At 38.7% G+C, this 23,156-nt stretch overlaps 1 protein-coding gene across 5 annotated transcripts in view; it reads right to left on the reverse strand.

The window, feature by feature from the left end:
- The window catches only part of PRDM10 (PR/SET domain 10), a 91,353-nt gene that overhangs the window by 11,971 nt on the left and 56,226 nt on the right, over positions 1–23,156 (reverse strand). For 2 of the 5 annotated variants that reach the window (XM_033098083.1, XM_033098080.1), the window contains exons 8-19: positions 20,571–20,643; positions 18,399–18,516; positions 15,548–15,677; positions 14,789–15,028; positions 13,156–13,167; positions 9,112–9,459; positions 7,336–7,491; positions 4,813–4,992; positions 3,580–3,690; positions 2,163–2,363; positions 1,329–1,472; positions 692–862 (exon numbers count right to left, since the gene is read on the reverse strand). In XM_033098083.1, coding sequence (XP_032953974.1) covers positions 692–862; positions 1,329–1,472; positions 2,163–2,363; positions 3,580–3,690; positions 4,813–4,992; positions 7,336–7,491; positions 9,112–9,459; positions 13,156–13,167; positions 14,789–15,028; positions 15,548–15,677; positions 18,399–18,516; positions 20,571–20,643 — 1,884 coding nt within the window. The remainder of the gene's footprint in view (positions 1–691; positions 863–1,328; positions 1,473–2,162; positions 2,364–3,579; positions 3,691–4,812; positions 4,993–7,335; positions 7,492–9,111; positions 9,460–13,155; positions 13,168–14,788; positions 15,029–15,547; positions 15,678–18,398; positions 18,517–20,570; positions 20,644–23,156) is intronic. The other 3 variants (XM_033098084.1, XM_033098081.1, XM_033098082.1) reach the window with 2 other exon arrangements.

Genomic DNA, 23,156 nt, shown 5'->3' on the forward strand with positions numbered 1-23,156 from the left:
GGAAAACGAGATAAAGAATAGTCAGTGACAGTGGCAACTTCCAATTTCCTGCTCTGGTATTAGTTTCACATTTTCAAAGACCAAATTATTTCAAAGCAACAAGTTTGTTCATTTGTGCCTGGAGGACGCCCTCAGCATAATTAAGTGAAACAATAGTTCTGCGAGGGTTCCTTCTTTCAGCTCACTAACCAGTAAGAATGAGCTACTAATTAAGTGGTAGAAGGTACCGATTGATATTCAAAGATTGGATCAAAATTATTCTTTGTAACTTCCCACTGATTTAGGCATTCAATGCCCAGGTAGGGACTTATCAAACTGGCTCCTCACCAAAGTAGTCCACCTGGGTGCTCAGGGATAAGGCTCTGAAGAGGCTTAGAAAGAGGTCGCATTATAACACTGTGTTGCAGTAGCACAGGATGATAGTAGGTGCTGGAACCTAAAATCTCTGGACTACTCTAGACAGAAATCTCTTCTACTGCTACATCCAGAGCCCTTGACAGCCTGTGGAGTGGAAGTTTTACAAATGCCTTTGACTCATAGTTTACATGCAGAAACATATGTAGGACCCAGCTCCAGCTCTGAGAATCGGATGCTTTTGCTGACCTCAGCTGCCATATTGGTCAGCTGCCATATTGGCCAGCTGACAATATGGCGTGCACGAAAGGAAAGAGAAATAAATGTGATACAGTACCGGGGCCACTTGCACCACTTGAAGCTGTATGTGCTGAGGTTGCTGCAGACCTGATGTAGACTGTGACACAGGGATATATTGAATTCTCTGGTAGTCGCCTTGTGGTGTTCGGTAATCTGTTGTTAAGGTCTGGGACAGTTCTGTCATGGCTTGGGTTAGCAGATCTGTTGTCTAGAAAAAGTCACACAAAACACATTAGTTGGTAACACCACTGCTTGCAACTATTTCAGTGCTCTTAAGTCCTACAGAAATTTAATTTGTCTCACTGGTGGATCATGGAACTTACAAATTAGCCCTGACCTCAGATAGAAAAAAATCCCAAAGCTGAGAAGACATTGGAAGATTATCTATATATCTATATTATCTGTCTGTGTCAGGCCCAGTGGAGCTAGCCTAGAGGTTCTGACAATCTTGCACAAATGAGCAGCCCTGAAAATGTGCTACCCATTTCACAAAGAACTTTGGAAAGCATCGACTGAGAGACCCACTCATCAGCATAATGCATTGTACGGAATACTGAAGGATAATGGGCGACATTTGCAGCTAATTAACTGACAAGATAGACAAGGCTTCGGCACTGAAAGCTATGAAGACCACTGAAGGAGCTGAGATGTTCTTACCAGTGACACAGACTTACCACCACAGTCTCTCCAGTAGCACTATCTGTAGTTAAAACAGCTGGTGCAGCACTGATCACAGCTGTTGTCAGTGGTGTGTGTAAGGTGTTAGGGAGCTGGGCATACTCTGGATGCTTCTTGCGAATGTGTTGTACCATCTTGGTCTGCAAAATCACAGCAAAAACCAATAATAATTACTGGAATTAGTTATTTTCAGTCTTTCTCAAATGCAAACCCTCCAAAGACTCCTAAAGTCTTTTATGTTATCCATTAAAAAAAAAAAAAAAAATCAGAGCGATGCTGACTGTGCCTGCCCTTCCTAAAGCAACACAATGCTATGAAGGGGGGAAAAAAGAAGAGACTGAAACGAAATTAAAGAATCGTGTGACCCCACACCATCAGGCAGGGTCAGAATACCTCACAGCATCCCCTTGTCCCACCAATGCCTGCAGCAGTCAATCACAAGCCCCCCAGCAAAAACGATCCCCTGTTCAAGAACTATCACTTAAGTCCTATGTAGTACTTCTGGAAGCCTGAGCTCATAAACTATGAGCATGGAATATCCACATTGGAGACCCTCAGGAGGCCAAGGAAAAAGGAACCCATCTGATAGCTCAGGCTATCAGATGGCGCTAATTCTGGGCAAAGTCCACCATGTTCTCTTCCCATTCTGTGCTTAGAGTCCCCATTCTCAGGAAACAGTTCTTCAGCCATCTGAACTAGGAAAACACCTCTGTTAGTCCCCTATCAAGTCAGAAGAAGCCACCAGAGCATGTGGAAGAGAAGCCATCTTCTCTCAAGAGATTCCTTAAGTTGTGGCTTTCACTAAGATTTAGTCAGAAGCCTTCCCATACCTTGCTGCTGTACTGTTTGGAGCAGTGGGGACAGCAGACAGGAGGGGTAGCTATTGTGCCTGTGAGCTGGGTGTGGGTACTCAGCATGGGGTCTGGTTCTCCAGGGCCGGCAGGACGAAGTTTCCGAATGCTGGGTGGGAGCTCAGCCCCAGGATGGTTCTTCAGAATGTGGGCTTTCCGCTTGCTCGCACTTTTATAAACCTACAAATTCAAACGCTTTGCCATGAAAGCAGTTTATAGTTCCACTTCCCTGCTTAAAACAAACCATCTAACAATTTCCTTACAAGGAAATGAGAAAAAGTACTTGTGTAGCCCAAAATAAAATATGTTAACAGGTATACAGAGGATGCCAAAAAAATGTATACACATTTTAAGAAAGGAAAACTATATTAAATTTGCAATACTCAAAATATACTGATAACAAAAGATGAATACAAGTCACGTTTGACTTCTGAAATTACCAGAGGTGCTCAAAGTAGTTACTATCTGCATCCAGACACTTCTGATTATGGTGAACTACTGCTTGAGCAACGTTGACCAAAGTGTCCACTTATATAGATTTTTTGGCACCCTCAGTATTGAAGGATAATAAGGACATAACATAAATTAGAATAAAACAAGAACATCACCTAGATATGCCAGGCATCTTCCTTGAATTTATATATCTAAGATAGTAATAGTAAAAATAAACTTTACCCTAAAGTTTAAGAGGTGGCTACACAGCCATAGAAAGAGAACACCATTTCTAAATGCGGTCATCCTTAGCCTTTCTGTGAAAGCTTTAATATGATATATATAGTTGACTGCTAGATGCCAAAGAATCTTCCAATATGGCAAGTCTATAAGCAACTAGTAAGTATAGCGGTGAATCTATGCTTTAAAAATGTTTCTTACGTTTAAGCTGACACAGCTACATTATATAAGAAAACAATATTACAATGAAACAATAAATGTGGATTCTTTCTGTCTTGTTTGTAACTGTACAAAAATAAAGAATAGAATAGTACAAATAGAGGACTCGACCACAAAACTTTTCCACATCCTACTCAATCTTCTAGAAATTCAAAATCTACTATATATTTTAAAAGCAGGATAATGAACACTCATTTTTGAGCTTAGAAATTTTAAATGAATTCATATATTAAGCTCCTGGTAATAAGACTCTTCTTTTGTTAACAAAAATCACAGAAAGAAGGAACAAGGAAAACAAAGTCGACTAACTCTGAAGAAAAAGAATTTGGCTTAAAATGAGGCTGTACGTCAAGCCCTTTCCTGTCTGAATGGAAAACTACTGGGAAAGACGGAACCATCTGCTAAGAGTAACTGCGAGATCCTGGTATATATTCATACATGCAGACAAACTGGCTCTGAGCAGGACTCCCACAGAGGCATCTTACTGTGGATGGTTTCCTTTTACCTTATCACAATACTGACAAAAGTAATCACGGTTGGGTTTTATGATGGGTAGAGTTAACTCTGGCACCTCTTCTATCTTCATGTCTGGGTGCCTCTTTGATAAGTGATTTACCTAAGGGAAAAAAAGAGACTCCATTACAAACAGAAGCTAAACAAATGTCTTTGATATTGACTGCTAGGAGTGGAAATGCTCTGAAGCAGTGGCCCAAAACAATAAGGCATTTGGCCAGAACCAGCCTCACCAGGCCCATCTGACACCAAAGCATCAACAGTCACTGTTAACAGGAATGAACAGTAGTTCAGCAAATTACTGAAGATGAATTGGGTCACTGTGGATCCCATTAATAGTCTTTGACAAAAGAACTGCTGTTGGAAGAAGCACAATTACAGTAGCATTAATTTCTTTGGTGAATTGTCCTGATGCAAACCTGTCGTTCAGTATTTAGTGTCCTAGCTTTAGAGAGGACACTGAATGAGATAAAAATTACGGTTCTGAATGTTAAATAATGCTCTATGCCGTTAGCTCCTGGCAGAAATATACAGTAAGTCCACACTTAACGTCCTCGATAGGTTCTGCAAGTTTAAGTGAAAGCACGTAGGATGAAACCAATTTTACCATAGGCTAATTGATATAAACAAAAGTTAAGGCACCGTGCGCCTCATCAACACTATAATGAAACCACACTGAATGAAAGGATTCCAGGACCTGCTGTATTCCGCAAAAACTATAATAGGTCGAAAGAAATTGAGAGCAGTGAACTGGCTACCCTGATGTTTCAGCTAACCTGGTTCACATACCCTGCTCCGATGTTAAGTTTCCTTCTATTGCTGTTTCGTACTTGGAAATGAGAGGCATTCAAGGGAGCAACAGGGGAGAAGGTAAAGACTATAGAAGATAAAGTATATCCAGGAACAAAAACGAGAAGAGGGAAATAAAATACAGTAGGAGCAGACAATAAGAAGGGTAAAGCAAGACAAAACTAGTAATGAAAAGTGATAGAAAAAGACCTCTTCCAAGAGGTCACCAGAAATGAACTTCGGCAAAGGAGGGTGAAGGGAGGCTGGAAAGGTGAGAACTCGAAATTGGGATTGTTTGCCTCCGTTTTTTCGCCCCTAGCCACTGACAAAATCTATCAACAAATCTGTAGGAATACAGTACAAAAGTCATCGCCATAAACAGAAACGGATAGGCTTGGAAGACAGCGGGGAGAATCTGGAGGCTTTAGGAACTGACCAGCATGCCTCGTCTGCGGAAGCCCATCATACACAGGCGGCACTTGAACGTGAAGCTGTCGTAGTCGGTGGACGTGATACGAGGCTTGAACGTCTTGGAGCGGCTGATGCGGTCGGCTTTCTTGGCTTCCCTCTCAGGATTATGCATCCTTTGCATATGTTCCCGTAGTTTGTCTTTTCGCTATTCAGACAGTTTTTGAAAAGGCAGGGGGGATGAGGAGGGGGGGGTAGAGATTTTTTAATTGAAGGGATATAAAAAAGATTCGATACAAGTTAGCAGTGTCCCCTTTCTGAATCCATTTCTGATTCTTTTCCAGTTTCTATGACAGCCTGACATACAATCATATTCAGTAGAGTGTCTCCCTCTACTGAATACTGTCTCCCACAACCTCCCGAGATGCATCCCAGTTGCTAGAGTGCTAGAACATATCAGGTCACAGCAAGTGACTAGGAATGACCGTTCACTAGTAAATAAATGTATTCCACTGAGCCTTAGTTGAAAATGACCATTCAATTTGAAAGATTCTGATTTTGGGGAAGAAAGACTTCGCATTTATGTAGAAGAGATCAAAGGGCACATAGAATAAGTTTGGCATCAAGAACTACAAATCGATAATGAATGATAGGTAATACTGGATTTACAAAACCATATGTATACTCAATCCCCACACATTTTAATAAACATAATGATATTCTTCTAAATACCAAACGAATTTAAGTAGGAACATCTCATTTTATAGATTTAGGAGTTCAAGTACACAATTGCACTATCTGCTATGGATGGAGCACACAGTCTAGGTCCAGTTTGATGATCTAATCTAGTGACATATGTTGATGTGAGTCCACAGAGAGAAAATTAGGTAGAGCCCATCTTGAATAAAAACAAATGAAATTTTTTAAAAAGCCAGCTCCCTTATCTAGTGAGGCTCTGCTCTTGGACATATGATTAAACTGCTACTTGTCTTGCAAAGATTTTGAACCTTTCTACCAGACCAGTTCTCCCCATCTTTTGGTACAGACTAGAAGGTGGAAATGAAGCAGCAGCCATGATGCCCTGCGGGTCAGGGGTACCCCTGCTCATCCCTCTTCTCTTCCACTCAGCCGCCAGCTCTCTTCCCAACTGTCAGCCCTGCTGGCCAAGTCCATGTCCACCACCACATGCAGCAACACAGTTGTCCACAAACAGCACCAGCTCTCCTTCTTGGGCCTGCCTACGGGTGGAGGTGCTGCGTTCCCAGGCTCCCCCAGGTAAGTTCATTCCCATTTTGTCCACCCAGATCACGGCTTCAGAAGGGTGGATTAGTAACCTTTCTTTGATCCTCCAACTTTTCCTTTCAGACCCTTATTTCTCCACCTTCTCCTATAATTAAGTTCTTTCTATAAGAAACTCCTTTATTCCATAATACTCGTATTGGGTTGGCTTCTCTAACTGAACCCTAATATATTGGGTGAAAGTAAAATAGAAACAGGTTTTTTTTAATATGCCTAAGTGCTAAAGTGATCTTTGGCACAAAATAGAGAATCAAAAAATGTTGAATGGGCTGGATAGATGGCCAACCAGTTAGCACTACAAGATAGGGATCCTTTTAGATGATTTTTTTTTTTAATTAAGAAACAGAAAAACCTAGACCCATTTATACTGTTCACATTAGAATTGTCTAAGGAGTTCTAAGTCATGCTACTGTATATTGAAAACCACTGGTATTACATTCTATAATATACATGCCACAAAACTTGAGCTTTGAAAATTATTTCTATTTCTCTTTAGTGTCTCCACATTCTATATACATTTTTGTCTATATAAAACTATTGTCCCCTTTCTGAATCCATTTCTGATTCTTTTCCAGTTTCTATGACAGCCTGACATACAATCATATTCAGTAGAGTGTCTCTCAGTGATAGCTCCACATTGTCATCTGATTTCCCAATGAAACATTTTTTCATTGTTTTTACATTTATTTGCTTAATTTTATCTCTGAGTCTCCCATGGGTTTTTCCTTTGCTTCTTCTAAATTCAAGGCAGGTTACTGATACCTATTATTTTTCATTTTAATTCTTTAAGTCATTAACATACCCCAAAGTAATCTAAGCCCTTTCAACATCCTACAGATTTCCCACCTCCATTAGATGACAGTTCCGCTGTCTTCAAGGCTCAGTTATCAGGCTCTTATACTTAATAAGTGCTCAGTAAAAATCTCTTGATTTGATAAGTAAAGGTATCGTTCTCTTAGGAATTCCTCAATAGCAACTTAGTTTTACTCATCATACATTTGGATTCTTTTAGGAGATGCATTGTTACTCTGTTAGTTTGGGGTGTGAATTAATTATTTGGAGAAAATAAGGTGACTTTTTCCCTTAATTTTATCATATAACTAACTCAAACATGAGGCACAAAAGTATCTCCAGTCCAGTTCTTTGTAAGTACGAGATAAGCTGATGAAACAACCAAACAAGTATTGATTCTTAGTTCGACATGATTTCAGTGGCCATTTAAGCAACCTCAGGCTGTTCACTGCTTACACACCTTAAATTGCTTCCCACACGTAGAACAGAGGAAATCTTTGCGGTCTGAATGTCGGAGCATGTGGAGTCGCAGTTTGTCAGGACGGCAAAAGGCCTTGTCACACTCTGTACACTGGTAGATCTTTTCTGAGTGGAAGCTTCGCACGTGTTTTTTCACCTGGCAATGAAGACACAGAAAAGTCAGGGAACACAGAAAAAGTCAGCAAAAAGGCAGCAAAAGAAATGACAAGAAGCAGCTTATCAACATTAGAGGGCGCCAAAGGCTTTGCCGTGGACTGTCACCAACCGAGCGTGTAATCCAATCAGATGCGATTTGATAATTAGGCTCAATAACACACACTATCCCTGTCCCAAAGAAACAAAACAAATAGCCAGAAAGCTTACAAATCTTGACCTCCAACATGATTTGAAGAGGAGGAAGAAAGAGTGTTTGCTTAGTCAGTTTTTTTTTTTAATTAAAAGCAGAGTTCCTTTGGACTTAAATGAATTTCACTAAAGAAGACATCTATAGGAAGACAAAAAAATAATTCTTTCTCACTTTTTCTGCTTCCAGCATGTACAGAAACAATTTATCCCATTTTAGTAATTGGTTCTTTTACATCTTTCTTTTTTTTAATTTTTTACTAAATTTATTGAGGTAACATTGGTTAGTAAAATTATATTGGTTTCAGTACATCTTTCTATATAATCAGGTTCTGAAGAATTAAGGACACAAATTGGATGATATAAAACACATTACCCATTTATGAGAACAATACAACACCAGCATTATTTCTCCTTAATTGGAACTTATTCTCTGTACTTTTATGTAATTTAAATAAAGGAACATGGCCTCTGAACTCTCTTAGCCATAAATACCCAATAAAGAAGGGCTATGGATAGGGGCTAAGCAGTGAGTCATATCAAACTACTCCTGTAAGAAATTTTGCTTCATTATTTTTGGAGTCTCTTTTACTATTAGATTCTGCCTTAAGGCAACTTTTCTAATTGTTTGTGTGAAGGGAGAAAATTACCAAAACTCCCAACACTGGTAGAACCATGATTAAACCCTAGACTCCTTTTGTTTTGGGGATTTAAAAAAACATATATTTTTACTAGATATTTAATTCTAATTATTCGTTGACTAGCATATAACAATACAATCACTTGAAGTCCAAGTGAAATCGCAAATATTCTGGAATTTATCCTCAGTCATTTTGCTCCAGAATATAATACCAGGGAGATCAGTGATTGATAGAAAAGTATATCATATACCAACTTTCTCTTTGTTTTCCTTCCATAATGAATGACCTTAATATAAAGCAAGACAGGCTACCACAATGGTAGGAAGACAATAGTGTGGGCCAGGAAGTGGGAGCATGTTTTCTTAATCCTTCACAGTACCCACTTTTTTTTTTTTTTTGAGGATGGCACAGTTCACAGTGGCCCAAGCGGGGATTGAACTGGCAAACTTGATGTTACCATCACCATGCTCTAACCAACTGAGCTAATTGGCCACTCAGGCACTTTTTAAAAATTATAATCAGATCTGGGTGTTTATTACTTGTAATACTACTTAAATGTTTAAATGCCAATGCCTTATTTGGATAATTAAAGATTATGATAATCTTTTGTTCATCAAAAGTAATTTGACTGAATAAATAATTGTTCTCAGCTGTCAAGTTGTTACAAAGAAGGGATGAAAATGCAGGTGATAGGCAGTCTCAATTTTCCATAAATCAAAGTTTCTTCTACTAAAAGAAGGAAATACACAGGAATCTGAGTGGTAGACACTCACCTGGATAAAATCTGGGAACCTTTTCTTACATGTTGGGCAGGTGAAGTAGCCATCGTTGATATGAATGGCCACATGATCTTTCAACAAATCAAGGCGGTCAAAGGATTCTGGGCAAAAAATGCAAGAGTAAGTCTTCTGGTCCGAATGGAGCTTCATGTGGCTCTCCAAAGATGCACTGCTGATGAAGCCTTTGTTACAGAGATCACAGGTCAACGGGCAGTTCCCCTCCCGCCCATGGAAGCGCAAGTGTTGGTCCAGTTTGTCCTTTTCACGGAAGGCCTTCCCACACTGCAAACATTTAAAAGGCCGGAAGGACTTCCGAATAAATAGATGCTGAAGAGCTGCATTCTGAAAGACACACACAAATATGATTATTTAGTGAGGAAATTAAATGTGCAAGTGGCTGGCGTGTATATAGAGAAAGAGGATGATCTCTGCAATCATACGTTTTCCATAGAAATTAAACTCTCGGACACACGGTTAAAAAGAAGAAATTTCTGGTGAAGACAATAAAAATGAAGCCATCCTAAAGAAGTTCATCTTGAAAAGACAAATGTTTTCTGTGTTTTATTTTATGTTTATGTATATGTTTTCTTATGAAAGGATTTCAGTGACATTCAAAACAGTATTCCCAATAGAGGACTGGTTTAATAAAACAAATCCCAGAGTGAAGAGTAATAAGAATTGAAGATTTGGAAGAAACGACTTGGGATAAGTTACATGTGCATGGATGAGGTTGGAGCAAGTCAGCCAAATGTTACTTGTTGAAGTCCTTGAGAAAAAAAATTTGAAACGCGATTCAAATATTTAGCAAAATATAAATAAGGTATTAAAAAGAACTAAAGAGTAGTACTTGCCAAGGGTTGGAGGAAGGAAGCAATGGATATGAGGTTTCTTTTGAGGGTGATGAAATGTTCTGGAATTAGACAGTGCTGATGGTTGCACAACTTTGGAAATATTCTAAAAACCACAATAAAAGGGTGAATTTTATGGTATGTGAATTACATCTCAATTTAAGAAAAAGAACTGAAAGGGAAACGAAGGATACAGATTTATGTAAACATGTTTTTTCATGAGATAAGATACATTAGCACACATCATAAATGGAATGTGTGCATTTAATCACTTCCTATCTAGAAAATGCAGAGGACAAGTTCTCAATGTAGCTAGTTAGTTCCACTGGTTAGAATGCCATGCTAACAAAGTTAAGCTTATCGCTTTGTTCCCTGTCTAAACCAGTCAGTTTTACCCTTTTTTATTTCGGCCACAGACTACACTTCTAATGCTGATTAGCCATTTTATAAATTCATGCAATTGTTATAGGGAACCCGAGTGAGAGAATATGGATACTCAGTGCAAATTCATCAGTCCTGAGAAAACAATTCATGTTCTACTGAGAGTAGGTCAACAGAATCATCTTTCACACAGAGAATACAGAATCAATATTTTAGTTACACTATAATGAAGATCCGTTCATAAGTTCCCCAAAATCCCAGGGGGAAAGCTCTACATAGCTATGGGGTGGTGGGGGAGGAATCACTCAAAAAAAATATTTCTGTGAATGGGTATGCTTGTGTAACTATAAGGCAATAGTAATTGAAGGATTAGTGGAGCTCTTATTGCATGATTTGTGCAATGAAAAAAGTACAATGAACAATGCTTAAACCTTTCATTTCAAATTACTTACAAGCAACAACTTCTAAATTTGATGTCAAATAATCATTTTGGGGAAAAGCAAAACAATGTTTTGATTTAGTGAAAATTCTGAACATAGTAACCACATAACAGCAAACTGTCTTCTCAGGGCTTTTCTACAGGGTTAGATATTTTATCTACTCATACATCTTGAGTAGATATTTAGCAGTTCTCTTTTCATCCCAAGTTGACTTGGACTGCGTCAGGATTGCATCAGATTTTATTCTTTGCATCTAGATCCCTTAAAAAATAGCTTAGTTTGTAGGAAGTGTTCAACAAACGTTTGAAAATTAAATGTTTTTCATGTGAAAATAAAAAAGAACTATTTCAAGATCTTTTTTATAGCATCTGCAGAGATCTTTAAGAATAGACCTTTTTCTGATCAGCCACAGATCACTTCATTATACTGCTTAGCAGTTACCTAATCTTTGCACTCTATCTGGACAGACGCTTGTTTCACATAAAAGCTCTCAGTATTTTGGCTACTTTCAAAACTTTATGGAAATATTGCAGATCAAAAAAAAATGCTATCCTGAGGTTCAGAGAGTCAAGATTTAGTGTTTGGGGTATGTAAGAATCATTTCCTTCATCTAAGTTCAGTAAAGTTTCCAAGGGCAGACACAACATACAACAGGTATATTGGGTCTTGGTCCCACTAGGGACTCCATTTTTGCTTGAGTGCCAAATCTAGAACTCAGTTTTGTTTTGGTCCACTGTGCTAATAAGTCTTCTGTCATTTCTGAATAGTATGAGTGTCCTCAGACACTTGATTTAAACTTAGCAGCCATCTGGCTCCACTTTCATAGTTCTATCGACAAACCTTGTTCTCATCGTCTTTTGAATTTCCATGGAGCCTGGCATATTGTCTAAGTACTCAGGAACTAGATTGTATTTCTCTGGGCTAATGATCCTAATGTAATCCTCATATTACAGGTAGTGAGTGCTGAAACCGTTTCCATCCTGTGACCCACCTCCAGGTCATTTCTACTCCATGGCGTCTCCTATAGTTCAGAGCTACAACTGGCACACATTTCCAGAAAAATCATGAGAAATGATGGAGGCACCATAGACGAATCCATTATTGATCTTCTGATCCCAAAGTCACAGTCAGTTAACCACACCATACTGTAAGGGACATAAGCTACTCTAAGGGTGCCAAAGTGGAATAGCTGCTAAAATCTGTGATGAGGGATTTAATTTACAATGAAACGAATTCTGAGACAACAGATTCTCTGCAAAGACCATTAAATGTTTCTAAAGTTTGATATTAATAGCTAAAGGAGGGGCGGCCTGATGGCTCAGTTGGTTAGAGCCCGAGCTCTGAACAACAGGGTTGCCGGTTCAACTCCCGCATGGGATGGTGGGCTGCACCCCCTGCAACTAAAGATTGAAAACGACAACTGGAATTGGAGCTGAGCTGCGCCCTCCACAACTAGATTGAAGGACAATGACTTGGAGCTGATGGGCCCTGGGGAAACACACTGTTCCCCAATATTCTGCAATAAAAAAATAAATAGGTAAAGGAACCTAAGTTATTGATCAATTTTCATATTATTTTGATCCTGACACTAAAAGGAAATCAGTCATATTTGTCTGATTTTTTTTTTAAACAGCTTTTCTCTGGCCTGTTTTCTGCCCAGCTTTCCAGGCCTTTGGTGAGTTAGCCCTGCCTAACATATCTCACTTACCACTGTCCTTCACCTGGCACCCCATCCTAGGGTCAAGCTAGTACGTGCACTGTCCCATAACCATACCAAGCCCACTCCTGTGTCTCAGCCTTGATCCTATGGCTGCCCTCCTCTGAAATGGTTGGCTTTCTTCCTGCCTTTTTTCCAAAGGCCAGTTTAAGTCTCACTTCACTTATGAATTATTCCCTAATTCCTTCATCTTTTTTTGGCTTTTCACTCTTCCAAGTTCCGACAGCAATTATAGGCTACACTTTTAAATTTAACACTTTACTGTAAACCACCTTACATTAGACTGTAAGCTCCTAGAGGAAAGGACTCAAGTGACAGTTCTATTGTGTATCTAGCACAGTGTCGAATATATAGTTAGAATTCAATACCATTCTGTAAGTCATTCAAACAGTTTCAGAGCTGGAAGGGACCTTGGATGTCACTTAGTCCTGCCCTTCATTTTGTGTTTGAGGAATCTGCAGCCCACAATTTACTCACTGATCTATTTGAAAATATTAATAAATAATCATTATTCATTAACTAATTTGCATTTACTGTAGCAATCAAAATGTAGTTTCCACCAGGATTTAGTAAGTACAGGTTGCAAAGAACAGCAGGTAAGGCAAACACTTAAATAACATTCTGATACATGAAACATAGGAAACAAACCTACCTGCAGCTCCAACTGAGCAGGCAGCGTTAGAGGAGAGAAAAATAGTTACATTACCAATTGGATTGGAAGACTTCCCTTCAGTTGGTCATTACCAACCTGGATAGAAAAGATGAAAAAATACATAGCCCTACTTTTTAGAATGTATGAGAGGAAATAAAAAAATAGCTCAACTAACACTGACCTCCTTTTCAAAAGACACGCGTACATGCCTTTGCTTTGACACAAGAAACCTTGTACCGAAACTAGTAACCCAACTCATTACAGAAGACAAGTACAATTATAGCCAGACTATGCTTGGACATCCACAACCTCACTACACATGTGGGCTTTAGTTATTTCCCTCAAAAGAATTAAATCTAGTAAGCATTTCTCCGGAATTAGTGAAAAATCAGAATAGCCAAAGCAGTAAAAGACAATAATTGGGCAAGTGAGTGAAATGCAGATTGGGAAATAATGTAGAATGATGGATGGGAAGTTATCAGCTCGGAGCTTTTTGCCTTCCTGGGCTATATTTATGTATGTTTATATAACCTTTTGAAATAATATCTATGGAGCCAAAAGTGTTATAAGTTTCCATTACAGGACCCTCATAAGGGTTATTTAGCCTCAGAGGGCTTGGAGCCCTTCAATACTATCATATAACTGTAAATGTTCAAATGTATTTATACATGAAGGCATGGACTAGATTATTTTTCAAGGTCCCTTCTAGCCCACAGGCAAATAAGAAGGCGAAAAGAAATATAAGCTGCACATATGCAAATAAGACCAAAAGAAGCTAAAACAATCATCCATCTATAAATTATAAAGCCTAGAAACTCATACAAAAAAATCTCTTTTATCTACACATAAAGTACTAATAAAAGTCTTTATACACCCTGCTCCCACAAACAGGGGCTTAAGTAATTGTCTTCTGGATGTAAATTGCCAGCACAGGCACTTATCCCACAAAACCATATTGTCATCCACATGCATCCCCTGCAGCTACCTCAGACTCAGAGGCTACCTGAAGTAGAATAAAACACAGCTACCCTGGAAGCCCTGGAGGCCCTGCAGCCATGTGGCCTGAAGTCAAGATGCAGGTCACACAAGAGAGACACTGACCTACTCCCAGACCTACAGCTTAACTTCAAGCTGTCCCCAGGTCTGTGGGTTGTACCTGCCATGTCAACTTGGGCACAGGTCCTTTTGCATTGATGAATAATGACACTTGCCAGTCTCCCCGCAGATAACCAAATTCAGTTACTCAAAATTAACTTGAGAGCTACAATTAGGTACAGATTAGCCTGGCTTAAATGTAAATAGTTATTATAATTAAATGTACTTATTTCTCCATTGCTAACCTGTGAGGTTAGGAATCCAGAAAGCTATCTTACTTTAACTATGCCAAAAGCCAAGCATCTGTGTCCTTACTAAATGGATCGACTCTAGGACCAGCCATTCCAGCCTGCCACAGGACACAAAGACATTGAGAAACAGTTAATACTTTCTTCCAAAATAAGGAGGTTGAGGGTGTGATAAGCTAGAAGCAAGATTTTGAAGTGTATGGTGAATAGGCTGGAAAACATAGCACCTGAAAAGCTGGCTGGCTGGAGAAAGGTGAGCACCTAGCAAAGGAGCTCTGCTTCCCACTTACTCGGATGCGTTTGGCCCTGCGCATGTCATCGGCAGTCAGAGTGCTCTGGGGGGGCAGCACGCTCTCCTCAGGCTGGGGCTGCAGGTGTAGGCTGTGAGTTTCCGGCTCATGCTCCAGAGAAGGAGTTTCCTGTGGCAGCTGAGGGACTGGGAGAGTGGTCTGTTCTGGTTGATCCAGCCCATTCAGAGTAGCTGGTTCAGCCTCATCAAACTGCTCCTTGGGGGAAAAATGTAGCAAGTCCTGAAATTACAATGACCAGGAATTATTTCCCTACCTAGATAGAGATTAGCGCTAGGATTGTCGTTTAGGGTTTAGTATTGCTGCTTATTTTTTATATGACTAGAGACAATACTCAGAAAAAATATTCTCCTTCTGGGAAAGTTAATTAGATAACTATCCACAAAATGTAAAAACTATAAGCTATTTCAGTTCACTTCATGAGGAAAACACCGTGACAGGACTCTTCGGGAACATTATAATTTTAATTATTTAAACTAATTAAACAGAGTCCCACAATAATATCTCCAGACAATTTCAAATCTTTAGGGCAGCAAAGTTAGGTTTTGTTGTAAGTAATATTTGAAAACACATTTTTTTTTTTAAATTTCTCTAGTCATACTTTAATTAACAGGTAACAAAGCCTTGACATGATAGGACTGCCAACCTCTGAAGGATATTTGTATTTAAATCCAATAATAGTTCTGTTAAGTCCTCTGAGAGAGTGTCTAAGAAGTAGCTCTTTCCCTCCCGCTGTAGTACCTGTGTCCCATCATCACACTTTTCCCCATTTTCACTGGTTATTTCCAAGCGGATAAATTTTGGAGGACGCCCTGGCCGTCGACCTGGGCCAAATCGCCTCTTGCCTCGTCCCCTTCCTCTGCCTCTTGTTCTGGGGACAAGAGATGAGGTTATAAATCGTCATCATCACAGAATACTCTATAACAAATATTTCCCTCGATGATTTTGATTAGCCCCAAATCTTGATTTCCTCTCACTTTATTACATTTCCTGATTGTTTTTTCTAATGGAAACAATTGTTTTACTAATATACACTTCTAAATTTCTCATCTTTGCTATCTATATAGCTCAAAGTGATGTCTTAAAGTATTCAGGAAAAAAAGAAGCTATAAAAATTCAAAGTACTGACACCAGTTTGCTAGTGAAAAATCAGGAAGCAGGAGCACATCTCTGAAGTGATGTGAGAAACGCAGACAGGACAGAACACACTATGCCTTAGAATATGTTCCTAGAGACAAAATTCTATTCCTTCCTCCCTCTCCTTGCCTTACCTCAGACTCCTTCCAAGAAATGTGGCTTTCCACTTTTACTATAAGCTCCTGGAAGGTCAGAACAAATTTCTAATTCAACTGTTCCATAACATGCCTAGTAAATACTAAATAAATTTTATCCTCTTTAATGGATTTCTAACACATAAAAATTCCTTAATAAAAGGGATTCAGAAAGTGTGTCATTAAAACTTTTTTAGAAGATGTGTGTGAGATATATATAAAATTAATCAGATCATCCTATATTCTTCCACTCATCTATTTAACAATTTAACAAAAATTATACATCTTTTGAGTTAGTTTTGGAAGATTCTTTATTATGGAAAATTCTGAAACAATGCAAATGTAGAGACTACCATAATGAGGCCAACGTAACCATTATCTAATTTCAATAGTGTCAACTCACAGCCAATTTTATTCCGTCTATATCCCCACTACTTTCTCCCCCACATACCCAATTAGATTATTTTGAAATAAATCCCAGAAATCATTTCATCTATAAATATTTTATTATGTATCTGTAAAACATAGGGAATATATATATATATATATATATACACACAATATATATATCTCCACAATACCATTATTACACCTTAAAAAAATAAACAAAAACAAAAACCTGATAGTTGCTCAGTATTATTAAATCTCGCCAAAATTCAAATTTTCCTAATTGTCTCAAATTTCTTTTAATAGTTACTAACAACCATTTTTGTCTACGACCATGTTTCCCCGAAAATAAGACCTAGCCGGATAATCAGCTCTAATGAGTCTTTTGGAGCAAAAACTAATATAAGACCCAGTCTTATTTTACTGTAAGACCGGTATAATAAATATAATATAGTATAATATAATGTAATATAATACCGAGTCTTATATTAATTTTTGCTCCAAAAGATGCATTAGAGCTGATTGTCCAGGTAGGTCTTATTTTCAGGGAAACACGGTAGAATATAAAAAGTGCTACAATAGAGCCAGGAACAGAGATTTAGGAATACTCAGGAGGGAGTGACTTAACTCCCACAGTGTCCTCCACCCACCTCAGATATTTACTCCCATAGTTATATCCTAGACCCCGTCATCCTCAATAAGTGCAGAATTCCCATGATCTCAACCCCATGTATTGCCCACTCTGACACTATCTCCTGATTTTCCAGCTCACTCCCTCTACATAATACCTGGACTCAACAATCCTTTCACTTCACTACCGACTCCAATCTAATCCTCTGTCACCTATTTGCAGTCCTATGTCCTCTTGATGTTTTCTCTCCCTTCTTCCACACATAAACTCCAAAGTCATTCACTGTAGTCACTCCCTTACATATACTTTTGATTTCCATTCCCACTTCTGCTTCATTTCTCTTGCTATGTTATATATGCTTGGCAAAACGACAACACTGTGCAACCTAACTCCCTGCCTGCTTTGCACGGGCTCTCTTGCAGTGAAATGAAGCTGGAAAATGACACACAGCCTTGCTAGTAGTCTCACTTTAATTCATGACCATGAACCTCAAGTGAGCTCTTAATATTGCAGGCAATCATACTGTAGTTTCCTAGAATATTTATTTTCCCACTTTCCCAAATGCCACTTCACACTCTTTTCAAATCCTATAATAGTTGGCAACCTTACATCTGTCCCATTGGTACAACCCTACTCCAAACCACCCTATTCTTCATCTGAACTGTTGAAATAGCTTCTAACTGGACTCTCTATCTTCACTCTTAATCCGATATAAGCTAAAGTAATGTTTTTATTTTTATCCAGTGTGATGTTTTAAAATATAATTGACATCATAATACGCCCTGATCAGAACCCTCTAAAGATTTCTTATCACAGAATCAAATCCAAATATCTTACCATTACCCATAAAGCCTACCCGATCTGGCTCCTACCTACCCTATCCTATATGATTCTCCCTCATCTATCTATTTTTTTGTATAGTAGAATTAAATATATGATTTTGTTTGATGAAGGAATTCTACTACTGAAAAATAGTTTGAAAATCAGAGATGCAGATTATTTCATAGGTGTATGCTATCTCAAGAATTCATATTTCAGAATCTCTGATTAAGGGAGATTTAACTAAGGTGAAAGGATCTCCTATTGCTGTGTATTGGTTATGCTGGAAAAGAGAAAAATAGTAAATAAGGATGAGGATGGGGATGAGGGGGCAGGAATTAACAAATAAAAAATTTCCCTCAGCAGTTTACTGGTTACCTGTCTACATACACTTACACACAAACACTCATTACTTTATAGACCATACAGAAATGACTCTGGACCTTTAAAAACTACGTTTGTGAAACCTTCCCCATCATTATACCTGCTAAACACATCCAGTTTCTCATCATGAGAATTGAGATGCTGTTGCAACTGCTCTGAGCTTATAAATCGGCGGTTACATTCATAGCAGGGCCAATTCTTCTCTTGCTCTCGAAGAACTGCAATCACAGGAGAGAAACCATAAAGGCTAATGATCAATGGATACCAATAAAACTCAAATGCTCAGTATCCTCACCATTCCAATCTCAGTGTAACTCAGACTTCATAAACATATAGTGTCTGCTATTTGCATTACTGTTCTGTTGTAAAACAAAAGGCTAAAGTTTGACAGAGAGTAGTTTTTAGGATCTTATTTTCTGATATATTCATATAAAACATCAAAGAAATAAACACCTTCATACTACCCTCTCCCAACCCCCAACACACACACACACACACACACACACACACACACACACACACAACTCACCACACTGGAAAAACAGAAAGTACTACAACAGAAATCTGTATTCAGGTAACCTAGTGATTCAGAGGTAAGCTTCTAGTCTGAGGGTATATTTTATCACAAATAACTTAAAAAATTAATGCCCAATATAATCACTTTGGCAAAATGTTCAGAAGTATCTACTAAAGCTGATTATATGCATAGCCTATGACCCAACAATTCCACTTCTAGATGTACACCCAACAGGAACACACACATCTGTTCACTAAAAGACACATAAAAATGTTCACAATGTCAACCTTCAAAACAGCCCCAAACTGGAAACAACCCTGCTGTATAATAGGAATATGGCTGACTTTTGTTCCTGTTTCCTGAGAAATAACCTCTAAATCTTTGGAATTTCCCAAGTGATAAGAGTGTCCTTGTTATTTATTCATGATGGTCTCTGACCATACCTGAGTTTATACTAGTAAGATGGCTCCCGATGGGGTCAGCTGAGCCAGCAAGCCCAACCATCAGATTACAGGGTTGGGGAGTTAAGCAAAGTGGTATCACCCAGGGAGGGGAGCAGGAATTGGAGAGGAAGTTCAATCACAGGGCCAAAGATTCAATCAGTCAAGCCTATGTAGTGATACCTCAATAAAAACTCTGGATACCAAAGTTCAGGTGAGCTTCCCTGGTTGGCAATCATACATTAATCACACGTGCCAGGGAGGTGACATGGCCTAAGGACATAGAAGCTTCACATTTGGGACTCTCCCAAACCTTGTCCTGTATGTCTCTTCACTTTGCTGGTTCTGATGCATAATCATAAGTAGAGAACTTTTCTGAATTTCATGAATCATTCTAGTGAATTATCAAACCTAAGGGCATGGTGGGAACTCCCTAAATTGTGGCTAGTTGGTCAGAAGTGCAGATGGCATAGGAACCCCAGAGGTGGTGGCTACTGCCTGAGGTGAGGAGAGTCTTGCAGAAGACTCTGCCCTTCACCTATAAAATGTGACCTAACTCTAGGTAGTTAGCATCAGAATTACATTGTACAGCACAAATTTCCATCTATTTGTGGTACATTGGTACAGTAGAATGTACCAAATAGCAATGAGAATGAACAAATACAATAGTACACAACCATATGGATGAATCTCACAAACATAATGTTGAGCAAAAGGTTCCCATTCACCATAAGTGTACATATCACAATTCTATTCATATAAAGTTCAGTCACAAGCATATCGTATCTGTGCTATGGAAGTCAGGAGAGTCGTTACACTTGGGAGTGAGGAGGAATTGGAAGAAAGTACAAGGAGACTTCTGGGGTAGAGTTCATGTTCTGTTTCTTGACCTGAGTTCAGGTTACACAGGTATGTTCCCTTTGTGAAAATTCATCGAGCTGTATACTTATGATTTGTGCTCTATTCCGTATGGAGATTATACTTCAGTAACATTTACATTAAAAACAAAGTCAACGCCTGCCTTGCTATGTCCTCAGAGATGATTAAGTCTCGATAGGGATCACCCTCTGATCTAGGTTCTAATTTAGTATTTGGAGGTTTTCATTATGTTAAATACTATTTTCCAGCACCCATGAAAGAAATGTAAATATGTCATTGTCATTTGATCCTAGAATTAGCTATGTGTAGCTCTAAAAAATCTACTGGAATATCTTCTTAAATATATGGAAATAGAAAAATTAGGGATTGCATAAAGATGTAATATGTACAACTTAGAATTCATACAGAAAAAAAAAACATAAAAAAGTACAACCACCTTTCCTTTCTTCCTCAGAAATGTCATGAATTTTCTGGTTCACAAACTCAGCATAGGATGCAGCATACCACACCTGCAATAACCAAATATATCATCAAAAACTAAAGGACATCACCAGGTGCTCTTTGCATGCTCAAATGTATAAATCTTTTTCCTGCTTACATAAAACAATTCAGGCTTTTCCACAGCCCATGAAAAACAAGCCAACAACAAAACAAATCACACTGTGAGCCAACCCCTTTAACACCAGTCTGCAGATAGTCAGGAAGTTCATTTACCACAGCACACTACATATATGTTTTCTTTTTCCTTTAAAAAAAAATTGTTTTGTTATTAGAACAACTTCACAAGAAATAATATTAGTAGTCTATTCATTAAATAAAACGCAGCCTCTCCTGATTTTTTTATCTGTACTAAACACAGGTTTTACACAGCTGTAATCATAGTGGCTTCCACCCCTCCAGGTCACCAAAGGGCTCTTACTAGAATCACCAATGACTGTTTCAAGTGCCACCACACCCTCGCCATTCACTTCCTCCCTCCTCCCCCACTGTCTACTGCTCGGTCTCCTTGTCTGGCTCTTCTTCCTCTCCCTACCTTCAAAATATTGGTGTTCCTCAAAGCTTAGTCCAAGTCCAGGGCCTCCTTATTTTTCCCTAAGGTGATCATATCCATTTCCAACCAACGCAACGCTAAGACTCCCAAATCGGTATCTCCATCCCAGATCCTCTCTCTATGGTCCCTCCACGTAGATTTTACTGCTTACCTGACACTGTGGATGTTTCACAAACAGCTTGAACTTAACACACTCGGAACTGAGTTCTAGATGCTTCCCTACTCACACCCCTATCCCTGCTTACCTTCCCCATCTCAGTAAATACTCTATCTTGCACACAATTGCTCAGGCTTGAAACCTACAAGGTATGTTGGATTTCTCAGTTTTCCTCTGTAATCCTTTAGCAAGAACTGTTGATTGCTCAGATGTTCCCCATTTCTGTCTCTCCCACTTAGATGCATGCCAAGATGAGCTCTTGCATGGTCTTTTAACAAGCCTCCTCTTTTATACTCTTGCTCTCTCCAATCCATTTTCTACACAGGAGCCAAAGTGGTCTTCTTAAAACACCATCATCAGATTCCCACGCTTAAAAGCCAGCAATAGCTTCTTGTTTCATAATAAACCTGCAATGCTTGATTATGGTCTCCTAAGGGCTCCATGATCTGGCCCTATTTTGCTAGCAATCTCAGCTCTCATCACTCTCCCTTACCTAGCATTCAACCAAGAAGGTCTGCTGTCAGTTCCTCAAACATGCCAAGTTCTTTCTCACCCCAACTTTTGCCCTTGCTATGTCACCAGCAGAAATGCTGGGTTCTTCCCCTTCACCCCTCTCCTAACCTCTTCTACACTGCTGGCCCCTTCTCATTCCAATTCTCAGCCTATTTATCATCTCTTCAGCAAGGCCTTCCCTATCTGTCATATCTAAACAGCTCCCTTTCCCGTTATTTGCTCTCTTTTCACCATGTTTCTTTCATAGCACTTGCCACTACTTAACATATTTGCTTACTTACAATTTTCTGCCCACCTCTCCTCTAGAATATTAGTTCCCCAAACATGGGGGAACTAGCCCATCTTTTCCTAGTGTCTGAAACCTAGTGGGAGTTCAATATATTAATCACTATATGAATTAATCATATATAATTGTTATGGAACATTATTTTAACAATATGAAAATATTTATTTTGAGAGACTTCATTTTTAACTATGGCATAATATTCTACAAAGTCAATATTCTATAATTTACTTAACCATGACCCTATGATTGGATTGGTATGTGGTTTATCATTTTTCTGTTATAAATTCTTATTCCATCAATTCCAATATGTATATTTTTCATATTTTAACATCTCAGAATCAGAATGGGTCTCATAATCCATGGCATTCTACACTCACTGCCATGATGTAGCTCTCACTGCCTGCTCATTACTCCTGCACAAGCCTGGCCAAGCTCTTTTTATTGTACCTCTGTGGCACTCCATGAGTTGTTAACACTTGCTGAGCAATGCAAATGAGTGGGGAAAAAATTGCTGTCTCCCTCAGAATAAATAAAAGAAACTTCAAAGCAATGCAAGGTTGGTGTGATCACCCTGCAGGACCTCTCATTAAGGTATCAAATATCAAACTGTCAGAAACTTTCTTCTGACTTGATCAAAAAACCACTGAAGTTCCAAGGACATGTGTCACAATTGAGGAAAATGATATATATGGGCTCAGTCAATAGGAAAGCACAATGTCAAAACTTGCAGAAAGGGTAATGGCTTGGAAAAATATCCCATAGGTGATAGCAGAGCACTTATATTAAAAATACTGCACTGTTATCAACACCTTGATGGCACAGAAGATGACAGATATAGGATAGCACAAACATCCAAGTAAAACAATGATTCAGTAAAAAAAGTCAGATTTTTTTAAAAAGCAGTTAATACCTTAACCAAATTATTTTGCCTATGTGAACTTTTTTTATTTGTGTGTGTGATGTGATTTTTAAAATTATGTCTAAATCTAAAATAGCTCCTACATGGGTATAAAAT

The sequence above is a fragment of the Rhinolophus ferrumequinum genome, chromosome 25 (genome assembly GCF_004115265.2).
Source record: "Rhinolophus ferrumequinum isolate MPI-CBG mRhiFer1 chromosome 25, mRhiFer1_v1.p, whole genome shotgun sequence".
Classification (NCBI taxonomy): Eukaryota; Metazoa; Chordata; class Mammalia; order Chiroptera; family Rhinolophidae; genus Rhinolophus; species Rhinolophus ferrumequinum.